Source organism: Trachurus trachurus, assembly GCF_905171665.1.
Source record: "Trachurus trachurus genome assembly, chromosome: 18".
Classification (NCBI taxonomy): domain Eukaryota; kingdom Metazoa; phylum Chordata; class Actinopteri; order Carangiformes; family Carangidae; genus Trachurus; species Trachurus trachurus.
Genome location: NC_139909.1, coordinates 6,617,306 through 6,634,730, shown reverse-complemented (window position 1 = coordinate 6,634,730; position 17,425 = coordinate 6,617,306). Strand labels below are relative to the sequence as shown.

The 17,425-nt window shown below is 46.8% G+C and overlaps 1 protein-coding gene across 1 annotated transcript in view; it reads right to left on the bottom strand.

The window, feature by feature from the left end:
• The window catches only part of dysf (dysferlin, limb girdle muscular dystrophy 2B (autosomal recessive)), a 247,009-nt gene that overhangs the window by 143,627 nt on the left and 85,957 nt on the right, over positions 1 to 17,425 (bottom strand). The window contains exons 49-51 of the mRNA XM_083993329.1: positions 1,466 to 1,554; positions 823 to 918; positions 586 to 727 (exon numbers count right to left, since the gene is read on the bottom strand). Of these exons, the coding sequence (XP_083849455.1) occupies positions 586 to 727; positions 823 to 918; positions 1,466 to 1,554 (327 nt within the window). The remainder of the gene's footprint in view (positions 1 to 585; positions 728 to 822; positions 919 to 1,465; positions 1,555 to 17,425) is intronic.

Below are 17,425 nucleotides of genomic sequence, written 5' to 3'. Positions count from 1 at the left end.
AGCTCGTTAGCAAAGATGCCACAGAAACAAAACTCAACACTGGGAGAAAACTTCATCCTAAATGTCTGAATTTTGCTCCAGTGTCTTTATGTCTTTGAATGTGTTTCATTAGGTTGCAGTGTGTTGAGCCCTCAGGGCTACCATAGAAAAACGTCCATTTTGTCTGAAAAACTATTGTTGTTCATATGGACTGAACAAAGCATTTCAGCAGGTAGGTAAGAAACAGATGAAGGTAAATGATAAACAGTAAAGAAATGGAAGATAAAAACACTTTTTTCCACCTTTGTTAAATTGCATTTGCATCATTAAAACTTACCTTAAAAGATTGAATTATAATACGTCTTCTGAGCAGCGCCACAGATTTGACACTGCAGTGACTCGGTATCGGAAAATGGAAAAAAGGGGGCCGGGCTAGCTCATTAGCAAAGATGCCACAGTAACAAAACTCAACACTGGGAGAAAACTTCATCCTAAATGTCTGAATTTAGCTTGAGGGTATTTTGAGCCCTCGGGGCCACCGTAGAAACGTAAGAAACAGATGAAGGTGAATGATAGACAGTAAAGAAAAGGAAGATTCGTTCCTACCTTCCTGTCGACGACACACAGCTGCTCTGCGGGGAGGTAGTGGAAGGGAAACAGGAAGCGGAAGTTGAAGTTTCCTTCGCCGCCCAGCGAGCGGTAGTGGACGTCCGTCTTCTGCTTGATGTGCTCGTGGCCGTCGAGCCACCTGAGAGGGACGGAGAGGAGAGGACGAGACCAGGTGAGGTCACGTGACTCAGTCAGAGAGGTCAGAGGTCAGAGAGAGATCGGAGAGGTCGTTACCCTTTGACGTAGATGTCGCTCATCCTCTCCCCGCTGAGGCTGACATCATCCAGGATGACATCACTCGTGTTCCAGATGACGCAACGCAGGAAAAACCTGAACACCAACAGGTGTGATTACCTCAACTATTGATGACGTTATTGATTAACTGATCATTGTTCACTGTGACTGTGATTGAGAAAAATGAACTCACTAATCAACCGAGCTAATTAAAGCTTCATGAACTGAGTATACTGTATTGATTAATTGATCTGGAGCACTTGAATTGATTGAATTATTGACATATTCATTAACTGACACACTTATTGATCAATTGACCAACTAACCAAGTCATTGACACAATAATATAGTGATGGAGTCACTGATTCACATTTCTATTGATCGATCATTTGTTCACCAACCGACCTACTGATTAATGCACTGACTGACTGAGAAAGAGGAGAGGAGAGGAGGAGAAAGAGGAGATGAAAGAAGGAAGAGGAAGAGAAGGAGGAAGAGAAAGAGGAGAGGAGGAAGATACTGCACTGACTGACTGATTGGCAGACCTATTGATTAATTAGGAGAACAGAAGGAAGAGAGCAGAAGGAAGAGGAGAAGAGAAAGAGGAGAGGAGAGGAAAGGAGGAAGAGGAGGGAATTCCTACTTCTTGGCTCTGCGCGGCGTGACGTTGAACGGCGGTCCGGGAGGTCCCAGCGACTTGGGGAACAGGTCGACCCACATCATCAGACGGCCCTGATTGGTCGACAGACAGACAGCAGCTAATCAGAAACAAGAAGAGGGGCATCGACAAATACACAAACAACCGGACAGACACAGTGATGTCATCAGAGAGGAAGAGGAGAGGAGAGGAGAGGAGAGGAGAGGAGAGGAGAGGAGAGGAGAGGAGAGGAGAGGAGAGGAGATGGGAGAAAGAGGAGGAAGAGGAGAGGAGAGGAGGAAAGGAAGATGAGGGAAGGAGAAAGAGGAGGAAGAGGAGAGGAGGAAGATGAGGGAAGGAGAAAGAGAAGAGGAGGAGGAAGAGGAGAGGAAAGGAGGGGAGGGGAGAGGAGAGGAGATGAGAGGAGGAGGGGAGGAGAGAGGAGGAAGATGAGGGAAGGAGAAAGAGGGGGAGGAAGAGGAAGAGGAGATGGGAGGAGGAGGAGAAGAGAGGAGGAGGAAGAGGAGGAGAAGAGAGGAAGAGGAAATGAGAGGAAAAGAGAAGGAGGAAGAGGAGAGAAGGGAGATGAGGGAAGGAGAAAGAGTGGAGGAAGAAAAGGAGAGAAGGAAAAATAGGAGAGGAGGGGGAGGAATAGGAGAGAAGAGGAGGGAAGGAGAAAGAGAAAGAGGAGAGCAGGAGATGGAGATGAGAGGAAAGGAGAGGAGAGGAGGAAGATGAGGGAAGGAGGAGGAGGAAGAGGAGGGAAGGAGGAAGAGGAGAGGAGAGGAGGAAGATGAGAGGAAGAGGAAAAGGAGAAGAGAGGAGGAAGATGAGAGGAAGAGGAAAAGGAGATGAGAGGAGGAAGATGAGAGGAAGAGGAAAAGGAGATGAGAGGAGGAAGAGGATTGACAAACAGCGTTGGACAGACAGAGTGATGTCAGAGTGATGTCAGAGTGAGGTCAGAGTGATGTCAGAGTGACGTCAGAGTGACGTCAGAGTGATGTCAGAGTGATGTCAGAGTGATGTCAGAGTGACGTCAGAGTGATGTCAGAGTGACGTCAGAGTGACGTCAGAGTGATGTCAGAGTGATGTCAGAGTGATGTCAGAGTGATGTCAGAGTGAGGTCAGAGTGATGTCAGAGTGAAGTCAGAGTGACGTCAGAGTGACGTCAGAGTGATGTCAGAGTGACGTCAGAGTGATGTCAGAGTGATGTCAGAGCTATGTCAGAGTGATGTCAGAGTGAAGTCAGAGTGACGTCAGAGTGATGTCAGAGTGATGTCAGAGCTATGTCAGAGTGATGTCAGAGTGATGTCAGAGTGAGGTCAGAGTGATGTCAGAGTGATGTCAGAGTGACGTCAGAGTGACGTCAGAGTGACGTCAGAGTGACGTCAGAGTGACGTCAGAGTGACGTCAGAGTGATGTCAGAGTGACGTCAGAGTGATGTCAGAGTGATGTCAGAGCTATGTCAGAGTGATGTCAGAGTGACGTCAGAGTGATGTCAGAGTGACGTCAGAGTGATGTCAGAGTGATGTCAGAGCTATGTCAGAGTGATGTCAGAGTGACGTCAGAGTGATGTCAGAGTGATGTCAGAGCTATGTCAGAGTGATGTCAGAGTGATGTCAGAGCTATGTCAGAGTGATGTCAGAGTGATGTCAGAGTGATGTCAGAGTGACGTCAGAGTGATGTCAGAGTGATGTCAGAGCTATGTCAGAGTGATGTCAGAGTGACGTCAGAGTGATGTCAGAGTGATGTCAGAGCTATGTCAGAGTGATGTCAGAGTGATGTCAGAGTGATGTCAGAGTGAGGTCAGAGCTATGTCAGAGTGATGTCAGAGTGATGTCAGAGTGATGTCAGAGTGATGTCAGAGTGATGTCAGAGTGATGTCAGAGTGATGTCAGAGTGACGTCAGAGTGATGTCAGAGTGATGTCAGAGCTATGTCAGAGTGATGTCAGAGTGACGTCAGAGTGATGTCAGAGTGATGTCAGAGCTATGTCAGAGTGATGTCAGAGTGATGTCAGAGTGATGTCAGAGTGATGTCAGAGTGAGGTCAGAGCTATGTCAGAGTGATGTCAGAGTGATGTCAGAGTGATGTCAGAGTGATGTCAGAGTGATGTCAGAGTGACGTCAGAGTGATGTCAGAGTGATGTCAGAGTGATGTCAGAGCTATGTCAGAGTGATGTCAGAGTGATGTCAGAGTGATGTCAGAGTGATGTCAGAGTGATGTCAGAGTGACGTCAGAGTGATGTCAGAGTGATGTCAGAGTGATGTCAGAGTGACGTCAGAGTGATGTCAGAGCTATGTCAGAGCTATGTCAGAGTGATGTCAGAGTGATGTCAGAGTGATGTCAGAGCTATGTCAGAGTGATGTCAGAGTGATGTCAGAGTGATGTCAGAGTGACGTCAGAGTGATGTCAGAGCTATGTCAGAGCTATGTCAGAGTGATGTCAGAGTGATGTCAGAGTGATGTCAGAGTGATGTCAGAGTGATGTCAGAGTGATGTCAGAGTGATGTCAGAGCTATGTCAGAGTGATGTCAGAGTGATGTCAGAGTGATGTCAGAGTGATGTCAGAGTGATGTCAGAGTGATGTCAGAGCTATGTCAGAGTGATGTCAGAGTGATGTCAGAGCTATGTCAGAGTGATGTCAGAGTGATGTCAGAGTGATGTCAGAGTGATGTCAGAGCTATGTCAGAGTGATGTCAGAGTGATGTCAGAGCTATGTCAGAGTGATGTCAGAGTGATGTCAGAGTGACGTCAGAGTGATGTCAGAGTGATGTCAGAGCTATGTCAGAGTGATGTCAGAGTGATGTCAGAGTGATGTCAGAGTGACGTCAGAGTGATGTCAGAGTGATGTCAGAGCTATGTCAGAGTGATGTCAGAGTGACGTCAGAGTGATGTCAGAGCTATGTCAGAGTGATGTCAGAGCTATGTCAGAGCTATGTCAGAGTGATGTCAGAGTGATGTCAGAGTGATGTCAGAGTGATGTCAGAGTGACGTCAGAGTGACGTCAGAGTGATGTCAGAGTGACGTCAGAGTGATGTCAGAGTGATGTCAGAGTGATGTCAGAGTGATGTCAGAGTGATGTCAGAGTGACGTCAGAGTGATGTCAGAGTGATGTCAGAGCTATGTCAGAGTGATGTCAGAGTGATGTCAGAGTGATGTCAGAGTGATGTCAGAGTGATGTCAGAGTGATGTCAGAGCTATGTCAGAGTGATGTCAGAGTGACGTCAGAGTGATGTCAGAGTGACGTCAGAGTGATGTCAGAGTGATGTCAGAGCTATGTCAGAGTGATGTCAGAGCTATGTCAGAGTGATGTCAGAGTGATGTCAGAGTGATGTCAGAGCTATGTCAGAGTGATGTCAGAGTGAGGTCAGAGTGACGTCAGAGTGACGTCAGAGTGATGTCAGAGTGATGTCAGAGTGATGTCAGAGTGATGTCAGAGTGATGTCAGAGCTATGTCAGAGTGATGTCAGAGTGAGGTCAGAGTGACGTCAGAGTGACGTCAGAGTGATGTCAGAGTGATGTCAGAGTGATGTCAGAGTGATGTCAGAGCTATGTCAGAGCTATGTCAGAGTGATGTCAGAGCTATGTCAGAGTGATGTCAGAGTGATGTCAGAGTGATGTCAGAGTGACGTCAGAGTGATGTCAGAGTGATGTCAGAGCTATGTCAGAGTGATGTCAGAGTGATGTCAGAGTGATGTCAGAGTGATGTCAGAGCTATGTCAGAGTGATGTCAGAGTGATGTCAGAGTGATGTCAGAGTGATGTCAGAGTGATGTCAGAGTGATGTCAGAGTGACGTCAGAGTGATGTCAGAGTGATGTCAGAGCTATGTCAGAGTGATGTCAGAGTGACGTCAGAGTGATGTCAGAGTGATGTCAGAGTGATGTCAGAGTGATGTCAGAGCTATGTCAGAGTGATGTCAGAGTGATGTCAGAGTGACGTCAGAGTGATGTCAGAGTGATGTCAGAGCTATGTCAGAGTGATGTCAGAGTGATGTCAGAGTGATGTCAGAGTGACGTCAGAGTGATGTCAGAGTGATGTCAGAGCTATGTCAGAGTGATGTCAGAGTGACGTCAGAGTGATGTCAGAGCTATGTCAGAGTGATGTCAGAGCTATGTCAGAGCTATGTCAGAGTGATGTCAGAGTGATGTCAGAGTGATGTCAGAGTGACGTCAGAGTGACGTCAGAGTGATGTCAGAGTGACGTCAGAGTGATGTCAGAGTGATGTCAGAGTGATGTCAGAGTGATGTCAGAGTGACGTCAGAGTGATGTCAGAGTGATGTCAGAGCTATGTCAGAGTGATGTCAGAGTGATGTCAGAGTGACGTCAGAGTGATGTCAGAGTGATGTCAGAGCTATGTCAGAGCTATGTCAGAGTGATGTCAGAGTGATGTCAGAGTGACGTCAGAGTGATGTCAGAGTGATGTCAGAGCTATGTCAGAGTGACGTCAGAGTGATGTCAGAGTGACGTCAGAGTGATGTCAGAGTGATGTCAGAGCTATGTCAGAGTGATGTCAGAGTGACGTCAGAGTGATGTCAGAGTGACGTCAGAGTGATGTCAGAGTGATGTCAGAGCTATGTCAGAGTGATGTCAGAGCTATGTCAGAGTGATGTCAGAGTGATGTCAGAGTGATGTCAGAGCTATGTCAGAGTGATGTCAGAGTGAGGTCAGAGTGACGTCAGAGTGACGTCAGAGTGATGTCAGAGTGATGTCAGAGTGATGTCAGAGTGATGTCAGAGTGATGTCAGAGTGACGTCAGAGTGATGTCAGAGTGATGTCAGAGTGATGTCAGAGTGATGTCAGAGCTATGTCAGAGTGATGTCAGAGTGACGTCAGAGTGATGTCAGAGTGATGTCAGAGTGATGTCAGAGCTATGTCAGAGCTATGTCAGAGTGATGTCAGAGTGATGTCAGAGTGACGTCAGAGTGACGTCAGAGTGATGTCAGAGTGATGTCAGAGCTATGTCAGAGTGATGTCAGAGTGACGTCAGAGTGATGTCAGAGTGATGTCAGAGTGATGTCAGAGTGACGTCAGAGTGATGTCAGAGTGATGTCAGAGCTATGTCAGAGTGATGTCAGAGTGACGTCAGAGTGATGTCAGAGTGATGTCAGAGCTATGTCAGAGTGATGTCAGAGTGATGTCAGAGCTATGTCAGAGTGATGTCAGAGTGATGTCAGAGTGATGTCAGAGTGACGTCAGAGTGATGTCAGAGTGATGTCAGAGCTATGTCAGAGTGATGTCAGAGTGACGTCAGAGTGATGTCAGAGTGATGTCAGAGCTATGTCAGAGTGATGTCAGAGTGATGTCAGAGTGATGTCAGAGTGAGGTCAGAGCTATGTCAGAGTGATGTCAGAGTGATGTCAGAGTGATGTCAGAGTGATGTCAGAGTGATGTCAGAGTGATGTCAGAGTGATGTCAGAGTGACGTCAGAGTGATGTCAGAGTGATGTCAGAGCTATGTCAGAGTGATGTCAGAGTGACGTCAGAGTGATGTCAGAGTGATGTCAGAGCTATGTCAGAGTGATGTCAGAGTGATGTCAGAGTGATGTCAGAGTGATGTCAGAGTGAGGTCAGAGCTATGTCAGAGTGATGTCAGAGTGATGTCAGAGTGATGTCAGAGTGATGTCAGAGTGACGTCAGAGTGATGTCAGAGTGATGTCAGAGCTATGTCAGAGTGATGTCAGAGTGATGTCAGAGTGATGTCAGAGTGATGTCAGAGTGATGTCAGAGTGACGTCAGAGTGATGTCAGAGTGATGTCAGAGTGATGTCAGAGTGACGTCAGAGTGATGTCAGAGCTATGTCAGAGCTATGTCAGAGTGATGTCAGAGTGATGTCAGAGTGATGTCAGAGCTATGTCAGAGTGATGTCAGAGTGATGTCAGAGTGATGTCAGAGTGACGTCAGAGTGATGTCAGAGCTATGTCAGAGCTATGTCAGAGTGATGTCAGAGTGATGTCAGAGTGATGTCAGAGTGATGTCAGAGTGATGTCAGAGCTATGTCAGAGTGATGTCAGAGTGAGGTCAGAGTGACGTCAGAGTGACGTCAGAGTGATGTCAGAGTGATGTCAGAGTGATGTCAGAGTGATGTCAGAGTGATGTCAGAGTGACGTCAGAGTGATGTCAGAGTGATGTCAGAGTGATGTCAGAGTGATGTCAGAGTGATGTCAGAGCTATGTCAGAGTGATGTCAGAGTGACGTCAGAGTGATGTCAGAGTGATGTCAGAGTGATGTCAGAGCTATGTCAGAGCTATGTCAGAGTGATGTCAGAGTGATGTCAGAGTGACGTCAGAGTGACGTCAGAGTGATGTCAGAGTGATGTCAGAGCTATGTCAGAGTGATGTCAGAGTGACGTCAGAGTGATGTCAGAGTGATGTCAGAGTGATGTCAGAGTGACGTCAGAGTGATGTCAGAGTGATGTCAGAGCTATGTCAGAGTGATGTCAGAGTGACGTCAGAGTGATGTCAGAGTGATGTCAGAGCTATGTCAGAGTGATGTCAGAGTGATGTCAGAGCTATGTCAGAGTGATGTCAGAGTGATGTCAGAGTGATGTCAGAGTGACGTCAGAGTGATGTCAGAGTGATGTCAGAGCTATGTCAGAGTGATGTCAGAGTGACGTCAGAGTGATGTCAGAGTGATGTCAGAGCTATGTCAGAGTGATGTCAGAGTGATGTCAGAGTGATGTCAGAGTGAGGTCAGAGCTATGTCAGAGTGATGTCAGAGTGATGTCAGAGTGATGTCAGAGTGATGTCAGAGTGATGTCAGAGTGATGTCAGAGTGATGTCAGAGTGACGTCAGAGTGATGTCAGAGTGATGTCAGAGCTATGTCAGAGTGATGTCAGAGTGACGTCAGAGTGATGTCAGAGTGATGTCAGAGCTATGTCAGAGTGATGTCAGAGTGATGTCAGAGTGATGTCAGAGTGATGTCAGAGTGAGGTCAGAGCTATGTCAGAGTGATGTCAGAGTGATGTCAGAGTGATGTCAGAGTGATGTCAGAGTGATGTCAGAGTGACGTCAGAGTGATGTCAGAGTGATGTCAGAGTGATGTCAGAGCTATGTCAGAGTGATGTCAGAGTGATGTCAGAGTGATGTCAGAGTGATGTCAGAGTGATGTCAGAGTGACGTCAGAGTGACGTCAGAGTGATGTCAGAGTGATGTCAGAGTGACGTCAGAGTGATGTCAGAGCTATGTCAGAGCTATGTCAGAGTGATGTCAGAGTGATGTCAGAGTGATGTCAGAGCTATGTCAGAGTGATGTCAGAGTGATGTCAGAGTGATGTCAGAGTGACGTCAGAGTGATGTCAGAGCTATGTCAGAGCTATGTCAGAGTGATGTCAGAGTGATGTCAGAGTGATGTCAGAGTGATGTCAGAGTGATGTCAGAGTGATGTCAGAGTGATGTCAGAGCTATGTCAGAGTGATGTCAGAGTGATGTCAGAGTGATGTCAGAGTGATGTCAGAGTGATGTCAGAGTGATGTCAGAGCTATGTCAGAGTGATGTCAGAGTGATGTCAGAGCTATGTCAGAGTGATGTCAGAGTGATGTCAGAGTGATGTCAGAGTGATGTCAGAGCTATGTCAGAGTGATGTCAGAGTGATGTCAGAGCTATGTCAGAGTGATGTCAGAGTGATGTCAGAGTGACGTCAGAGTGATGTCAGAGTGATGTCAGAGCTATGTCAGAGTGATGTCAGAGTGATGTCAGAGTGATGTCAGAGTGACGTCAGAGTGATGTCAGAGTGATGTCAGAGCTATGTCAGAGTGATGTCAGAGTGACGTCAGAGTGATGTCAGAGCTATGTCAGAGTGATGTCAGAGCTATGTCAGAGCTATGTCAGAGTGATGTCAGAGTGATGTCAGAGTGATGTCAGAGTGATGTCAGAGTGACGTCAGAGTGACGTCAGAGTGATGTCAGAGTGACGTCAGAGTGATGTCAGAGTGATGTCAGAGTGATGTCAGAGTGATGTCAGAGTGATGTCAGAGTGACGTCAGAGTGATGTCAGAGTGATGTCAGAGCTATGTCAGAGTGATGTCAGAGTGATGTCAGAGTGATGTCAGAGTGACGTCAGAGTGATGTCAGAGTGATGTCAGAGCTATGTCAGAGTGATGTCAGAGTGACGTCAGAGTGATGTCAGAGTGACGTCAGAGTGATGTCAGAGTGATGTCAGAGCTATGTCAGAGTGATGTCAGAGCTATGTCAGAGTGATGTCAGAGTGATGTCAGAGTGATGTCAGAGCTATGTCAGAGTGATGTCAGAGTGAGGTCAGAGTGACGTCAGAGTGACGTCAGAGTGATGTCAGAGTGATGTCAGAGTGATGTCAGAGTGATGTCAGAGTGATGTCAGAGCTATGTCAGAGCTATGTCAGAGTGATGTCAGAGCTATGTCAGAGTGATGTCAGAGTGATGTCAGAGTGATGTCAGAGTGACGTCAGAGTGATGTCAGAGTGATGTCAGAGCTATGTCAGAGTGATGTCAGAGTGATGTCAGAGTGATGTCAGAGTGATGTCAGAGCTATGTCAGAGTGATGTCAGAGTGATGTCAGAGTGATGTCAGAGTGATGTCAGAGTGATGTCAGAGTGATGTCAGAGTGACGTCAGAGTGATGTCAGAGTGATGTCAGAGCTATGTCAGAGCTATGTCAGAGTGATGTCAGAGTGATGTCAGAGCTATGTCAGAGTGATGTCAGAGTGATGTCAGAGTGACGTCAGAGTGATGTCAGAGTGATGTCAGAGCTATGTCAGAGTGATGTCAGAGTGATGTCAGAGTGATGTCAGAGTGACGTCAGAGTGATGTCAGAGTGATGTCAGAGCTATGTCAGAGTGATGTCAGAGTGACGTCAGAGTGATGTCAGAGCTATGTCAGAGTGATGTCAGAGCTATGTCAGAGCTATGTCAGAGTGATGTCAGAGTGATGTCAGAGTGATGTCAGAGTGATGTCAGAGCTATGTCAGAGTGATGTCAGAGTGATGTCAGAGCTATGTCAGAGTGATGTCAGAGTGATGTCAGAGTGATGTCAGAGCTATGTCAGAGTGATGTCAGAGTGATGTCAGAGTGATGTCAGAGTGACGTCAGAGTGATGTCAGAGTGATGTCAGAGCTATGTCAGAGTGATGTCAGAGTGACGTCAGAGTGATGTCAGAGCTATGTCAGAGTGATGTCAGAGCTATGTCAGAGCTATGTCAGAGTGATGTCAGAGTGATGTCAGAGTGATGTCAGAGCTATGTCAGAGTGATGTCAGAGCTATGTCAGAGTGATGTCAGAGTGATGTCAGAGTGATGTCAGAGTGATGTCAGAGCTATGTCAGAGTGATGTCAGAGTGATGTCAGAGTGATGTCAGAGTGATGTCAGAGCTATGTCAGAGTGATGTCAGAGTGATGTCAGAGTGATGTCAGAGTGATGTCAGAGTGATGTCAGAGTGATGTCAGAGTGACGTCAGAGTGATGTCAGAGTGATGTCAGAGCTATGTCAGAGTGATGTCAGAGTGACGTCAGAGTGATGTCAGAGTGATGTCAGAGTGATGTCAGAGCTATGTCAGAGTGATGTCAGAGTGATGTCAGAGCTATGTCAGAGTGATGTCAGAGTGATGTCAGAGTGACGTCAGAGTGATGTCAGAGTGATGTCAGAGCTATGTCAGAGTGATGTCAGAGTGATGTCAGAGTGATGTCAGAGTGACGTCAGAGTGATGTCAGAGTGATGTCAGAGCTATGTCAGAGTGATGTCAGAGTGACGTCAGAGTGATGTCAGAGCTATGTCAGAGTGATGTCAGAGCTATGTCAGAGCTATGTCAGAGTGATGTCAGAGTGATGTCAGAGCTATGTCAGAGTGATGTCAGAGTGATGTCAGAGCTATGTCAGAGTGATGTCAGAGTGATGTCAGAGTGATGTCAGAGTGATGTCAGAGCTATGTCAGAGTGATGTCAGAGTGATGTCAGAGTGATGTCAGAGTGACGTCAGAGTGATGTCAGAGTGATGTCAGAGCTATGTCAGAGTGATGTCAGAGTGACGTCAGAGTGATGTCAGAGCTATGTCAGAGTGATGTCAGAGCTATGTCAGAGCTATGTCAGAGTGATGTCAGAGTGATGTCAGAGTGATGTCAGAGCTATGTCAGAGTGATGTCAGAGCTATGTCAGAGTGATGTCAGAGTGATGTCAGAGTGATGTCAGAGTGATGTCAGAGTGATGTCAGAGCTATGTCAGAGTGATGTCAGAGTGATGTCAGAGTGAGGTCAGAGTGACGTCAGAGTGACGTCAGAGTGATGTCAGAGTGATGTCAGAGTGATGTCAGAGTGATGTCAGAGTGATGTCAGAGTGACGTCAGAGTGATGTCAGAGTGATGTCAGAGTGATGTCAGAGTGATGTCAGAGCTATGTCAGAGTGATGTCAGAGTGACGTCAGAGTGATGTCAGAGTGATGTCAGAGTGATGTCAGAGCTATGTCAGAGCTATGTCAGAGTGATGTCAGAGTGATGTCAGAGTGACGTCAGAGTGACGTCAGAGTGATGTCAGAGTGATGTCAGAGCTATGTCAGAGTGATGTCAGAGTGATGTCAGAGTGATGTCAGAGTGACGTCAGAGTGATGTCAGAGTGATGTCAGAGCTATGTCAGAGTGATGTCAGAGTGACGTCAGAGTGATGTCAGAGTGATGTCAGAGTTATGTCAGAGTGATGTCAGAGTGATGTCAGAGTGATGTCAGAGCTATGTCAGAGTGATGTCAGAGCTATGTCAGAGTGATGTCAGAGTGATGTCAGAGTGATGTCAGAGTGATGTCAGAGCTATGTCAGAGTGATGTCAGAGTGATGTCAGAGTGATGTCAGAGTGATGTCAGAGTGATGTCAGAGTGATGTCAGAGTGACGTCAGAGTGACGTCAGAGTGATGTCAGAGCTATGTCAGAGTGATGTCAGAGTGACGTCAGAGTGATGTCAGAGTGATGTCAGAGTGATGTCAGAGCTATGTCAGAGTGATGTCAGAGTGATGTCAGAGCTATGTCAGAGTGATGTCAGAGTGATGTCAGAGTGACGTCAGAGTGATGTCAGAGTGATGTCAGAGCTATGTCAGAGTGATGTCAGAGTGATGTCAGAGTGATGTCAGAGTGACGTCAGAGTGATGTCAGAGTGATGTCAGAGCTATGTCAGAGTGATGTCAGAGTGATGTCAGAGTGATGTCAGAGCTATGTCAGAGTGATGTCAGAGTGACGTCAGAGTGATGTCAGAGTGATGTCAGAGTGATGTCAGAGTGACGTCAGAGTGATGTCAGAGTGATGTCAGAGTTATGTCAGAGTGATGTCAGAGTGATGTCAGAGTGATGTCAGAGCTATGTCAGAGTGATGTCAGAGCTATGTCAGAGTGATGTCAGAGTGATGTCAGAGTGATGTCAGAGTGATGTCAGAGCTATGTCAGAGTGATGTCAGAGTGATGTCAGAGTTATGTCAGAGTGATGTCAGAGTGACGTCAGAGTGATGTCAGAGCTATGTCAGAGTGATGTCAGAGCTATGTCAGAGCTATGTCAGAGTGATGTCAGAGTGATGTCAGAGTGATGTCAGAGTGATGTCAGAGTGACGTCAGAGTGACGTCAGAGTGATGTCAGAGTGATGTCAGAGCTATGTCAGAGTGATGTCAGAGCTATGTCAGAGTGATGTCAGAGTGATGTCAGAGTGATGTCAGAGTGACGTCAGAGTGATGTCAGAGTGATGTCAGAGTGATGTCAGAGCTATGTCAGAGTGATGTCAGAGTGACGTCAGAGTGATGTCAGAGCTATGTCAGAGTGATGTCAGAGCTATGTCAGAGTGATGTCAGAGTGATGTCAGAGTGATGTCAGAGCTATGTCAGAGTGATGTCAGAGTGATGTCAGAGTGATGTCAGAGTGATGTCAGAGTGATGTCAGAGTGATGTCAGAGCTATGTCAGAGTGATGTCAGAGTGATGTCAGAGTGATGTCAGAGTGACGTCAGAGTGATGTCAGAGTGATGTCAGAGCTATGTCAGAGTGATGTCAGAGTGATGTCAGAGTGATGTCAGAGCTATGTCAGAGTGATGTCAGAGTGATGTCAGAGTGATGTCAGAGTGATGTCAGAGTGACGTCAGAGTGATGTCAGAGTGATGTCAGAGCTATGTCAGAGTGATGTCAGAGTGATGTCAGAGTGATGTCAGAGCTATGTCAGAGTGATGTCAGAGTGATGTCAGAGCTATGTCAGAGCTATGTCAGAGTGATGTCAGAGTGACGTCAGAGTGACGTCAGAGTGATGTCAGAGTGATGTCAGAGTGATGTCAGAGTGATGTCAGAGTGACGTCAGAGTGATGTCAGAGTGATGTCAGAGCTATGTCAGAGTGATGTCAGAGTGACGTCAGAGTGATGTCAGAGCTATGTCCGAGTGATGTCAGAGCTATGTCAGAGCTATGTCAGAGTGATGTCAGAGTGATGTCAGAGTGATGTCAGAGTGATGTCAGAGCTATGTCAGAGTGATGTCAGAGTGACGTCAGAGTGATGTCAGAGTGACGTCAGAGTGATGTCAGAGTGATGTCAGAGTGATGTCAGAGTGATGTCAGAGTGATGTCAGAGTGACGTCAGAGTGATGTCAGAGTGATGTCAGAGCTATGTCAGAGTGATGTCAGAGTGATGTCAGAGTGATGTCAGAGTGACGTCAGAGTGATGTCAGAGTGATGTCAGAGCTATGTCAGAGTGATGTCAGAGTGACGTCAGAGTGATGTCAGAGTGATGTCAGAGCTATGTCAGAGTGATGTCAGAGTGATGTCAGAGTGATGTCAGAGCTATGTCAGAGTGATGTCAGAGTGATGTCAGAGCTATGTCAGAGTGATGTCAGAGTGATGTCAGAGTGATGTCAGAGTGACGTCAGAGTGATGTCAGAGTGATGTCAGAGCTATGTCAGAGTGATGTCAGAGTGACGTCAGAGTGATGTCAGAGTGATGTCAGAGCTATGTCAGAGTGATGTCAGAGTGATGTCAGAGCTATGTCAGAGTGATGTCAGAGTGATGTCAGAGTGACGTCAGAGTGATGTCAGAGTGATGTCAGAGCTATGTCAGAGTGATGTCAGAGTGATGTCAGAGTGATGTCAGAGTGACGTCAGAGTGATGTCAGAGCTATGTCAGAGTGATGTCAGAGTGACTTCAGAGTGATGTCAGAGTGATGTCAGAGCTATGTCAGAGTGATGTCAGAGTGATGTCAGAGTGATGTCAGAGCTATGTCAGAGTGATGTCAGAGTGATGTCAGAGTGATGTCAGAGTGACGTCAGAGTGATGTCAGAGTGATGTCAGAGCTATGTCAGAGTGATGTCAGAGTGACGTCAGAGTGATGTCAGAGTGACGTCAGAGTGATGTCAGAGTGATGTCAGAGCTATGTCAGAGTGATGTCAGAGTGATGTCAGAGCTATGTCAGAGTGAGGTCAGAGTGAGGTCAGAGTGATGTCAGAGTGATGTCAGAGCTATGTCAGAGTGATGTCAGAGCTATGTCAGAGTGATGTCAGAGTGATGTCAGAGTGATGTCAGAGTGATGTCAGAGCTATGTCAGAGTGATGTCAGAGTGATGTCAGAGTGATGTCAGAGTGATGTCAGAGCTATGTCAGAGTGATGTCAGAGTGATGTCAGAGCTATGTCAGAGTGATGTCAGAGCTATGTCAGAGTGATGTCAGAGTGATGTCAGAGCTATGTCAGAGTGATGTCAAAGCTATGTCAGAGTGATGTCAGAGTGATGTCAGAGCTATGTCAGAGTGATGTCAGAGTGATGTCAGAGTGATGTCAGAGCTATGTCAGAGCGATGTCAGAGTGATGTCAGAGTGATGTCAGAGTGATGTCAGAGTGATGTCAGAGTGATGTCAGAGTGAGGTCAGAGCTATGTCAGAGTGATGTCAGAGTGATGTCAGAGTGATGTCAGAGTGATGTCAGAGTGATGTCAGAGTGACGTCAGAGTGATGTCAGAGTGATGTCAGAGCTATGTCAGAGTGATGTCAGAGTGATGTCAGAGTGATGTCAGAGTGATGTCAGAGTGATGTCAGAGTGATGTCAGAGTGATGTCAGAGCTATGTCAGAGTGATGTCAGAGTGATGTCAGAGTGATGTCAGAGTGATGTCAGAGTGATGTCAGAGTGATGTCAGAGCTATGTCAGAGTGATGTCAGAGTGATGTCAGAGCTATGTCAGAGTGATGTCAGAGTGATGTCAGAGTGATGTCAGAGCTATGTCAGAGTGATGTCAGAGTGATGTCAGAGCTATGTCAGAGTGATGTCAGAGTGATGTCAGAGTGACGTCAGAGTGATGTCAGAGTGATGTCAGAGCTATGTCAGAGTGATGTCAGAGTGATGTCAGAGTGATGTCAGAGTGACGTCAGAGTGATGTCAGAGTGATGTCAGAGCTATGTCAGAGTGATGTCAGAGTGACGTCAGAGTGATGTCAGAGCTATGTCAGAGTGATGTCAGAGCTATGTCAGAGCTATGTCAGAGTGATGTCAGAGTGATGTCAGAGTGATGTCAGAGTGATGTCAGAGTGACGTCAGAGTGACGTCAGAGTGATGTCAGAGTGACGTCAGAGTGATGTCAGAGTGATGTCAGAGTGATGTCAGAGTGATGTCAGAGTGATGTCAGAGTGACGTCAGAGTGATGTCAGAGTGATGTCAGAGCTATGTCAGAGTGATGTCAGAGTGATGTCAGAGTGACGTCAGAGTGATGTCAGAGTGATGTCAGAGCTATGTCAGAGTGATGTCAGAGTGACGTCAGAGTGATGTCAGAGTGACGTCAGAGTGATGTCAGAGTGATGTCAGAGCTATGTCAGAGTGATGTCAGAGCTATGTCAGAGTGATGTCAGAGTGATGTCAGAGTGATGTCAGAGCTATGTCAGAGTGATGTCAGAGTGAGGTCAGAGTGACGTCAGAGTGACGTCAGAGTGATGTCAGAGTGATGTCAGAGTGATGTCAGAGTGATGTCAGAGTGATGTCAGAGCTATGTCAGAGCTATGTCAGAGTGATGTCAGAGCTATGTCAGAGTGATGTCAGAGTGATGTCAGAGTGACGTCAGAGTGATGTCAGAGTGATGTCAGAGCTATGTCAGAGTGATGTCAGAGTGATGTCAGAGTGATGTCAGAGTGATGTCAGAGCTATGTCAGAGTGATGTCAGAGTGATGTCAGAGTGATGTCAGAGTGATGTCAGAGTGATGTCAGAGTGACGTCAGAGTGATGTCAGAGTGATGTCAGAGCTATGTCAGAGTGATGTCAGAGTGACGTCAGAGTGATGTCAGAGTGATGTCAGAGTGATGTCAGAGTGATGTCAGAGCTATGTCAGAGTGATGTCAGAGCTATGTCAGAGTGATGTCAGAGTGATGTCAGAGTGATGTCAGAGTGATGTCAGAGTGATGTCAGAGTGATGTCAGAGTGATGTCAGAGTGACGTCAGAGTGATGTCAGAGTGATGTCAGAGCTATGTCAGAGTGATGTCAGAGTGATGTCAGAGTGATGTCAGAGTGACGTCAGAGTGATGTCAGAGTGATGTCAGAGCTATGTCAGAGTGATGTCAGAGTGACGTCAGAGTGATGTCAGAGCTATGTCAGAGTGATGTCAGAGCTATGTCAGAGCTATGTCAGAGTGATGTCAGAGTGATGTCAGAGTGATGTCAGAGTGATGTCAGAGTGACGTCAGAGTGATGTCAGAGTGACGTCAGAGTGATGTCAGAGTGATGTCAGAGTGATGTCAGAGTGATGTCAGAGTGATGTCAGAGTGACGTCAGAGTGATGTCAGAGTGATGTCAGAGCTATGTCAGAGTGATGTCAGAGTGATGTCAGAGTGATGTCAGAGTGACGTCAGAGTGATGTCAGAGTGATGTCAGAGCTATGTCAGAGTGATGTCAGAGTGACGTCAGAGTGATGTCAGAGTGACATCAGAGTGATGTCAGAGTGATGTCAGAGCTATGTCAGAGTGATGTCAGAGCTATGTCAGAGTGATGTCAGAGTGATGTCAGAGTGATGTCAGAGCTATGTCAGAGTGATGTCA